The following is a 10,070-nucleotide window of genomic DNA, read 5'->3' on the forward strand; positions in this document are numbered from 1 at the left end:
ACCATGATCATGCTACTGTACTTCAGCCTGGGTGACAGAGTGAGACGCCTCTTAAACAAAAACATATCCATCCTGTTCTGGAGAAACTTGGGAATTCAGTGAATGGGGGAGTGTGGGAAGTTGTAATTCCTCCAAAAATCAGAAAAGCTAGGTAGACAGTAAGCCTGGGTCCCTGGGATGGCCTCAAATGAAGCAGGAGGTCTTGTAAGTAGCTTTGATTTGTTAGGATATTGATTTGGTTGCTTTAATGGAGACAAGATAGAAATGTACTTCTCTTTCATTTGAAAGTTCAAGTGTGATTGGGTGCAGTGGCCTATAATCCCAGCACTTTGGGAGGCCAAGGCAAGAGGATTGCTTGAGCCCAGGAGTTTGAGACCAGCCTGGGGAACAGAGTGAGACCTCATCTATACCAAACATTAAAAATTAGTCGGGTGTGGTGGCACATTCCTGTAGTCCTAGCTACTCAGGAGGCTGAGGTAGGAGGATTGCTTGAGCCCCAGAGGTTGGAGCAGTGAGCTGTGATCCCGCCTCTGCACTTCAGCCTGGGTGACAAGAGTGAGACCTGTCTTCAAAAAAGAAAAAGCCCTAGCTGCTCAGCAGGGGTGGTGATAGTGGTAAGGCTCTGATCTTTTTTTTTTTTTTTTTTTTTGAGACAGAGTCTCGCTGTCGCCCAGGCTGGAGTGCAGTGGCGCGATCTCGGCTAACTGCAACCTCCGCCTCCCGGGTTCAAGCGATTCTCCTGCCTCAGCCTCCCGAGTAGCTGGGATTACAGGCGTGTGCCACCACTCCCAGCTAATTTTTGTATTTTTAGTAGAGATACGTTTTCACCATGTTGGCTGGGCTGGTCTCAAACTTCTGACCTCAGATGATCCACCTGCCTCAGCTTCCCAAAGTGCTGGGATTACAGGCGTGAGCCACTGCGACTGGCCACCTGAGGGTTTTTCTTATCTTTCCTTTTCATCTGGCCTCGGTAGAGGCAATAGAGAGGAAGAGACTTCTCAGGATGGGGGAGAAGAGAGTAGTTGGGGTGGGCTGCCTTTACAGACAGACGAGGGCGAGATGAATTTTTATTTATTTATTTATTTATTTTTTTTTTGAGAGGAGTCTTGCTCTGTTGCCCAGGCTGGAATGCAGTGGCGCAATCTCGGCTAACTGCAAGCTCTGCCACCCAGGTTCACATCATTCTCCTGCCTCAGCCTCCCGAGTAGCTGGGACTACAGGTGCCTGCCACCACGCCCAGCTAATTTTTTTGTATTTTTAGTAGACACTGGGTTTCGCTGTGTTAGCCAGGATGGTCTTGATCTCCTGACCTCATGATCTGCCTGCCTCAGTCTCCCAAAGTGCTGGGATTACAGGCATGAGCCACCGCACTCAGCCCTTTTTTTAAAATTTTTGAGATGGAATCTCACTCTGTCGCCCAGGCTGGAGTGCAGTGGCATGATCTCAGCTCATTGCAACCTCCGCTTCCTGGGTTCAAGCCATTCTCCTGCCTCAGCCTCCTGAGTAGCTGGGATTACAGGCACACGCCACTACGCCCGGCTAATTTTTGTATTTTTCGTGGGGATGGGGTTTCACCACGTTGGTCAGGCTTGTCTCGAACTCCTCACCTCGTGATCCACCCGCCTTGGCCTCTCAAAGTGCTGGGATTACAGGCGTGAGCTACCGCACCCAGCCTGAATTTCTATTAATATTTTACACAAAGCGTGGCCTGTTTGTTTTGGGGCGTGAGATGAGCATACCAGGACTTGGGAAATGAACATGTGTGTAGTGAAGCTGGAGGGTTACAGCCTCCCCAGTTAAGGACAGTCTTCCCAGGAAGGAAAGAAGAGGTGAAAGCAGAGGGGTGGTCCTGACTGTACCCTGAGGAGCCATCAGTGACCTGACCAAGGGGAGCAGATAAGTCTCCCCCGGACAGAGAAAAGTCCATGCACTTTCGAGACCTGTTTTCACAGTTGACATTTGGTAATCCAAATGAGAGTGTGCTTCAGATTGAAGCCAAAAAATACAGTGCCCCCAAATGAGGGCACATGACAGTCATTGTCAATGTCTGGTGGGCTAAGGCTCTGTAACTAGAAGTTTGGAAAGCCGATAAGGTATAACAGAGGCCAGGTTGTCATCCATCTGGCCAGTGACAGGTGATCAGCGCAGTGCTAGGGGCACTCGGGTGATGGCATGATCGCTGTGGTCAGCTCAGAGCCCTGAGGGGAAGCAAGTGGGCTCCCACCGTCTCAGGGCAGTACCACTGCTGTGCGGCTGTCAGTCAGTGCTGCAGGCGCTGAGAGGAGGGGCTCGTGACCGCCCCAGGGAAGCTGGGCATCACCAAAGGGAGCTTGTTTGCCAGGGACACTGCAAGTAGGAAGCGTCTACAGGTCGACGACAGGCCTGATCTCTATGACAGGGTCTAGACTTCCCTCAGGGTCCAGGGGCGCGCCTCAGGGTGAACTGGAAAACTCGACCGCACTTTAGTGCCAGGTGGGCAGGGATCCCCATGTCACGGTGGGAGTGGGGCGGCTGATTGGGGCTGGAAATGTAGGTGGGGAGGCGGCAGCCAGGGAGCAGGGCATCCTGCGAGAAGAGCATCCCGCTAAGGAGTCTGAACCCCATCCTGTAGGCGGGGGAGTCATCAGGGCAGGGCAGACGCAGGACCAGATGGCCGTTTGAGGTGCTGAGCAAAGATCCTGGTTTGCGGGGAGAGGTGAGATCGAGGCCCGTTGGGAGTCCGAGGCTTAACCGCGGCTCAAGCAGAGGGGAGGGAAGGCTGGATTTCAGAGGTAGGGAGGTGGGTGCACGACGGGGACGGAGAGCCAAGTCAAGGTTAATGCCGGTGCTCGGGCGGATGGTGAAAGCAGCAGACGGCCTTGACCGGGGTAGAGAACTCGAGCACAGGAGCAGGTTCTGTGTGTGTGTGTGTGTGTGTGTGTGTGTGTGTGTGTGTAGGAGTTTTGGGGTCACGGGAAGTACTGAGAGGTGAGGAGTGGGATTTGGGACGTGCGTAGTTGAACTCACAGGACGTCTAGGTGGAGAAGGAATCACTTCCTGTCTCCGGATCCGTCTTGATCTCTGCCCGGCGAGGGCGCGCCCCGGCTGGGTGTGGACACGGTTCTCGGGCCGCGTCGGGCCGGGCGGGTGGCGCGTTCCTGCGGGTTGGGCGGCTGGGCCCTCCGGGGTGTGGCCGCCCCGCGCTCCGCCCCGCGCCCCGCCCCGCGCCCCTCCTCCGCCGCCGGCTCCCGGGTGTGGTGGTCGCTCCAGCTCTCCGCTCTCCCAGCTCAGCGCCGCCGCCCGGCCCCTCTAGCTTCCCGGTAAGGCGGTGGCGGCGCATCCCCCGGCGACTCCTCCCGTTCCCTCTTCCGCTTGCGCTGCCGCAGGTGGGCTCGGTCTGTGGGCGCCCCCCGATTTCCCGCAGGTCCCGCGCGGGGTCGGAGCGGGAGGTTCCCTTGCCGTTTGCTCCCCGCGGGCCTTCGGGCTCCGGAGAGGGGACGCCGGCCCTGCGCGGGGCGGAAGCGGCCGGGAAGCCACGTGTCCCCGCGGCCGCGCGTGGTGGGGGAGGCGGGCCCGGCGGCGCCCACGTGGCCTCCGCGGGCCACGCCAGGGCTTTCGCCCGGGCCCTGACTGCACCTCTCGCCCCGCAGAACCATGGCCAACCTCGAGCGCACCTTCATCGCCATCAAGCCGGACGGCGTGCAGCGCGGCCTGGTGGGCGAGATCATCAAGCGCTTCGAGCAGAAGGGGTTCCGCCTCGTGGCCATGAAGTTCCTCCGGGTAACTCGCCCCCGTCTCCCCTTCCCCCGCTGCAGCCGGCTCGCGGGTGTTTTTCCCTCCCGGCGGCGGTTTGTCCGCGTCTGCTTTCCGAGTTCATTTCGCTGCAGCGAAATCCCTTTGCTCTCTGCCCCCGCCCGCGGCGGCTCGGGCCCGCCGACCCTTTCCCGGGGCGGTGGGGACAGACGCCCTTGGGAAGGTGAAGCGCTGGTAGCGTGACTCGCCCTCCGGGTCTGGGTTCCTTCCCGCGGGCCGCTACCTGCCCACCCGCCGCGTGGGGGCAGCAGGGAGCGGAAAAACCCAGCGCCCCAGACCCCCTGCGCCTGCCCACTCGGGTCCACCTAGGCACAGGATGGAGGCTTGGAATGTCCTTTGCTTTAGTCTGAAACTCCGAGTTCCAGTGCGGTGCTCCTCCTTTAGCATAGGGTAGGAACAATATTTTCCACATTAAATTTGGGGCACAGATCTGAATCTCTACACTTACGGGTAAGTATGTAAGTACTGAAATTCAACCAGGCTCATCGCTGAAGAATGTTCTCAGTTATTATCTGAAATATTTAAAAGGGCATTGTGAGTGGCCCAGGAGAGTTTAACATGACTTCTGCCAGGCATATGACCTGTCATATGTACTTCAGTGGCAGCCAAAATTTAATTGCCTAAATCTAGATCCTCAAACCACCTACTTTTTAGGCTTACAAAACCCCTAATGTCATTGACAGTATGAGGGTGTCTTTACGATTAGAACAGTCTCGGCCAGGCGCGGGGCTCACGCCTATAATCCCAGCAATTTGGGAGGCCGAGGTGGGTGGAGCCCAGGAGTTGGAGATCAGCCTGAGCCACATAGCAAGCCCCTGTCTCTACAAATAAATAAATAAATAAATAAAAATTAATTGGGCATGGTTGAGTGCATCTGTAGTTCCAGCTACTTGGGAGGCTGAGGCAGGAAAATCACTTGAGCCCTGGAAGTTGAGGCTGCAGTGAGCCATGATTGTGCTACTGCATTCTAGCCTGGGTGAGGAGAGTGAGACCCTGTCTCCTAAAACAAACCGAAACAACACACCAAAAAAGAACAGTCTTTCTGTTAAAATGGCATTAGTTTCATGGTTTGGATGGGATTTAAAAAATATTTATGTGTGTATGTGTGTGTGTATATATATATTTCCACACCCCACTTAGGAACGTGGGCTAGAATATCAAACCGGACTTGCTAATGGGAGGTTCAGAGGATGGGATGGAGTCTTTCCAGCTTAGCTCCTAACTGGTGCCTCCTCTCCAATGCCAGGCCTCTGAAGAACACCTGAAGCAGCACTACGTTGACCTGAAAGACCGCCCATTCTTCCCTGGGCTGGTGAAGTACATGAACTCAGGGCCGGTCGTGGCCATGGTGAGTGCTTGTGGGGAATGAGAGAAAATGAGGAAAAAGTGCTCAGTGTTCTTTGTTAGACATCTCCCTCAGCTAATCTAAATTTCATTTTATGAATGGAACCCGCTGAAGTTACTTAACTGAGCAACTAGGAGCTTGGGAGGAGAAAGCAAATCAGACCTTAGAAATGGGAAGGATGTTAGCTGGGTGTGGTGGTGCACGGCTATAATCTCAGCTACTTGGGAGGCTGAGGTAGGAGAATTGCTTGAACCCGGGAGGTGGAGGTTGCAGCGAGCCGAGACCGTGCCACTGCACTCCAGCCTGGGCAACAGAGCGAGACTCTGTCTCAACAAAGAAAAAAAAAAAGATACGGGAAGGACTTTTTCAGGTCCATGTCTCTAGGGTTAGATAGAATCTCACTGCCTGCAAGAGTGGTAAATTTTCGGGCCAGGCACGGTGGCTCACGCCTGTAATCCCAGCACTTTGGAAGGCTGAGGCGGGTGGATCACCGGAGGCCAGGAGTTAATCCCAATTACTCAGGGGGCCATTTACTTAGGAGGCTGAAGCACAAGAATCGCTTGAACTCAGGAGGCGGAGGTTGCAGTGAGCTGAGATCATGCCACTGCACTCCAGCCTAGGCGACAGCAAGACTCCATCTCAAAAAAAATTATAAAGTACTAAATTTCTTCTGTTTGACAAGTGTTTTAGACCTTAATGTTTCCTAGATTAAAAAACTTTATCCTATTTTCTCATGAAAAATTCAAATGTAAGGATATAAGAAGTTCTCAATCCTATACTAGAAGCAGTTTCTTCTGGATGGTGCTAATGTCCAATTGGGAGTGGAGAGAATATGAGGAGAGAGTGGCTGGGTGAGGTGGCTCACGCCTGTAATCCCAGCACTTTGGGAGGCCGAGGTGGGTGGATTACAAGGTCAAGAGTTCAAGACCAGCCTGGCCAACATGGTGAAACCCCATCTCTACTAAAAAAAAATACAAAATTAGTCGGGCATGGTGGCGTGTGCCTGTAATCCCAGCTATTCGGGACGCTGAGGTGGGAGAATTGCTTGAACCTGGGAGGCGGAGGTTGCAGTGAGCTGAGCCACTGCACTCCAGCCTGGGCAACAGAGCAAGACTCTGTCTCAAAAAAAAAAAAAAAAAAAAAAAAAGAGAGAGAGAGAGTAATATAGGGAGGCAGTGAAATTGTTGAGAAAGTAGATCTATTTCCTGTTCCCCTTTTTCTTCCTTCTGCTCTTCCCTGGAATCCTTACCCTAGCATGTTAGTCTTTCTTTTCCCTCTTCTAGCAGTCTTCTGGGATGCTCTTCCCACTGATCCTATTCCACACTGGCCACTTTCTTCTTTCTTCACCAGTTCTTCTGTGTTGATGGCTGCATAAGGATTCCAACATTGTTTATCTCTGTCTCAGCTAAACTGGGAAGTCCCCAAGTTGGACAGACTTTTCTTTGAATCCTAGCAATACGTTTGGAATGGAGTTTTTTATAGGCCCCTGCTCTCTGCTGGGGTTAGCTGATAATCATGTCACTGATTGGTCTCATTGATGTGTCCTTTCGGGTAGGAGTAAATGTTAGACCCTACCTGTCCTGAGTGGCAGATCTGATTATAAATCCATTTTCACACTTTCGAGGTCTGGGAGGGGCTGAACGTGGTGAAGACAGGCCGAGTGATGCTTGGGGAGACGAATCCAGCAGATTCTAAGCCAGGCACCATTCGTGGGGACTTCTGCATTCAGGTTGGCAGGTAAGTCCAGGGACAAGAGGGTGGATGACTTTTATGCAACACCATTTAAAGCAGACGTCGGGCGTATCCTACTTTCAGAAGAATCTGTGCACTTTTGTTTTTTTTCTTTTTTCTTGAGACGGAGTCTCCCGCTGTTGCCTAGGCTGGAGTGCAGTGGTGCCATCTCGGCTCACTGTAACCTCCACCTCCCGGGTTCAAGCGATCCTCCTGCTGCAGCCTCCCAAATAGCTGGGATTACAGGTGCCGCCACCATGCCCGGCTAATTTTTGTATTTTTAGTAGAGACAGGGTTTCACCACGTTGGCCAGGCTAGTTTCAAACTCCTGACCTCAGGTGATCCGCCTGCCTCGGCCCCCCAAGGTGCTGGGATTACAGACATGAGCCACCGCACTTGGCCTGAACTTTTAAATTAGTTGGCGATTATCATTGTATAAAAACTTTCAGGCTGGGTATATCATTGTATAAAAGCTTTCAGGCCAGGGGCTTACGCCTGTAATCCCAGCACTCCGGGAGGCCGAGGCGGGTGGATCACCTGAGGTCAGGAGTTTGAGACCAGCCTGGAGCCTGCCCAAGATGAACCCCGTCTCTATTAAAAGTAAAACATTAGGGCATGGTGGTGCATGCCTGTAATCCTAGCTACTCAGGAGGCTGAGACAGAAGAATCGCTTGAACCCAGGAGGTGGAGGCGGCCTTGAGCTAAGATCACGCTACTGCACTCCAGCCTGGGCAACAAGAGCGAAACTCCGTCTCAAAAAAAAAAAAAAAAGCTTTTACACATAGCTTCTTCTCTAGGTTACTTAATTTTAAGCAAGATAACAAGGGAGCCATATGTGGTAATTCCTGTGTAGTACAGCAAAAAATGCTAGGTGTGGAGAAGGGAAGCATTCCAGCCACATCCATGAGTACTTTGTCCATGGGTGTGTCACTTAACCTTTTGATTCCCTCCCCTGTACACAATCTGTTCAAAACCTTTACAAAGTGGTGACGTTCAAGTGGGATCAAGGGATTTTTATTAATAAGCAGCGTTATGTCATGGTTGGGCTTTGCAAATCAGTGTTATAAGAAAATGCAGCAGAGCTGGCCTATGACAATGAATACATCATATCTAGTTGGGATGTTGATCTGGAGTGGGTTTGAGTATTACTGTATTTTTCAAAATTTGAGGAGGAGTGTTTTATGTCATCGGCAATCTTGGGGTACAAGCACTCTTTTGATGGGGAGGCCAGACTTGGAAGCATAATACAGTTGAAACAAGGAATGTTTTAAATCAAGCACCTTTGCAGTTGCATAGCTGCTTTTAAAAGGAAATGCTTCGGGGGTATAAATTGGTCTGCTGCTTCAAGTGGCAATTTGGCTGAAAGAGTCTGGAGTGGCTGTCCGTTGCGGTACCCATTAAACAGACTTTTGCACTTCAAAACATGGCAACTCGTAATTCTTTTCTTTCTTAGGAACATCATTCATGGCAGTGATTCAGTAAAAAGTGCTGAAAAAGAAATCAGCCTATGGTTTAAGCCTGAAGAACTGGTTGACTACAAGTCTTGTGCTCATGACTGGGTCTATGAATAAGAGGTGGACACAGCAGCGGTCTCCTTCAGCACGGCGTGGTGTGGCCCTGGACACAGCTCTTCATTCCACTGACTTAGAGGCAACAGGATTGATCATTCTTTCTTTTATAGAGCATATTTGCCAATAAAGCTTTTGGAAGCTGGACACTGTCTCCTTGTGCTTATTTGATACTGAGCTGAAAGAAGTGACTTTTGGTTCTCCGGCTGTAGTAGCATCATCTACATCTAAATCCTGCTTGTCAAAGAATGATCTGATCCTGACGGAGTTTTGTTCTCTTGCCCAGGCTGGAGTGCAATGGCGTGATCTCGGCTCACCGCAACCTCTGCCTCCCGGGTTCAAGCAATTCTCCTGTCTCAGCCTCCTGAATAGCTGGGATTATAGGCATTTGCCACTGCGCCCTGCTAATTTTGTATTTTTAGTAGAGACGGGGCTTCTCCATGTTGGTCAGGCTGGTCTTGTACTCCCAATCTCAGGTGATCTGCCCGCCTTGGCCACCCCAAGTGCTGGGATTACAGGTGTGAATCACCGTGCCCCGCCTATTTATTTGAGACAGAGTCTCGCTTTGTCGCCCAGGCTGGAGTGCAGTGGCGTGATCTCAGCTCACTGCAACCTCCACCTTCTGGACTCAAGCCTAGTTGGTCAAGTGGTTCTTGTGCCTCAGCCTCCCGAGTAGCTGGGATTACAGGTGTGAGCCACTGCACCTGGCCACCTGTAAGAAAGATTTGTTGAAACTTGGAGTGAAACATGCAGACTAGGGAGATACTCTAGATTTATATATCTGCTGATTACAAATTGGGCAAGTTACTTATTAGGAAATGGAAGCCTAAAGACATCTGTGAAATGGGCCTATCTACCACTGTAATGCAAGATTAGTGAAATTATGTATATGCAGCTAACCTAGTGCTTGGCCTATAGTTGGTACATATTTCTGCAACCCTACCCCTTTATTTTTTTTCCCTGGGGTAAGAGACTTATGCTGGTTTCCTGGGCTAGATGCGGTGAGTGGTTGCTAGAGGCGTATTCCCTGCTTTTGAGGTTAATTTTGCTGGATTGGAACAGTTGTAAAATGTTATTAGCACCTGTCAATACAAATCATTTGTAGCACTATCACCTGGAATCAATTATAAATTTACATTTCCTGTAAAAAACACTGGTGAAAGCTAAATGTCACTCCTATATATAACAATGCTACGCTTTTTTTTTAGACAGAGTCTCACTGTCGCCCAGGCCGGAGTGCAGTGGCCCGATCTTGGCTCACTGCAAACTCTGCCTCCCAGGTTCAAGCAATTCTCTGCCTCAGCCTCCTGAGTAGCTGGGTTTACAGGTGCCCGCCATCACAGCCGGCTAATTTTTGTATTTTCAGTAGAGACGGGGTTTTGCCATCTTGGCCAGGCTGGTCTTCAACTCCTGACCTTGTGATCCACCCGCCTCGGCTTCCCAAAGTGCTGGGATTACAGACGTGAGCCACCGCGCCCGGCCATCTCATGCTTTCAATAAATATTTTTTTAAAAAAAATAGTAAAAGTGCATTATTATTTAAAATGCATTACCTTAGCTGGATGCAGTGGCTCATGCCTGTAATCCCAGCACTTTGGGAGGCCAAGGCAGGAGCATCCCTTGAGCTCTTGAGAC

General features: G+C 51.2%; 1 protein-coding gene across 2 annotated transcripts; it reads left to right on the plus strand.

The window, feature by feature from the left end:
- The first annotated feature begins 3,191 nt into the window (after positions 1-3,191).
- Positions 3,192-8,583, plus strand: LOC116463568 (nucleoside diphosphate kinase B). 2 transcript variants are annotated; one of them, XM_032146731.2, is made up of 5 exons: positions 3,192-3,299; positions 3,630-3,759; positions 5,039-5,140; positions 6,762-6,874; positions 8,322-8,583. In XM_032146731.2, the coding sequence occupies exons 2-5, from the start codon at positions 3,634-3,636 to the stop codon at positions 8,437-8,439; spliced, it is 459 nt and encodes a 152-aa protein (XP_032002622.1). In that variant the 5' UTR covers positions 3,192-3,299; positions 3,630-3,633; the 3' UTR covers positions 8,440-8,583. The 2 variants fall into 2 exon arrangements, with proteins under 2 accessions (XP_032002622.1, XP_032002624.1); XM_032146733.2 differs by having other exon boundaries at positions 3,201-3,365.
- The last annotated feature ends 1,487 nt before the right edge of the window (positions 8,584-10,070 follow it).

The sequence above is a fragment of the Hylobates moloch genome, unplaced genomic scaffold (assembly GCF_009828535.3).
Source record: "Hylobates moloch isolate HMO894 unplaced genomic scaffold, HMol_V3 SCAFFOLD_42, whole genome shotgun sequence".
Taxonomy (NCBI): Eukaryota; Metazoa; Chordata; class Mammalia; order Primates; family Hylobatidae; genus Hylobates; species Hylobates moloch.

Bases quoted from the DNA above. Each gene is read 5' to 3' on its own strand.
- LOC116463568 (XM_032146731.2), top strand. From the start codon at position 3,634: ATGGCCAACCTCGAGCGCACCTTCATCGCCATCAAGCCGGACGGCGTG. The intron at 3,760-5,038 runs GTAACTCGCCCC...CTCCAATGCCAG, and splicing joins TGGCCATGAAGTTCCTCCGG to GCCTCTGAAGAACACCTGAA. The intron at 5,141-6,761 runs GTGAGTGCTTGT...CACACTTTCGAG, and splicing joins CAGGGCCGGTCGTGGCCATG to GTCTGGGAGGGGCTGAACGT.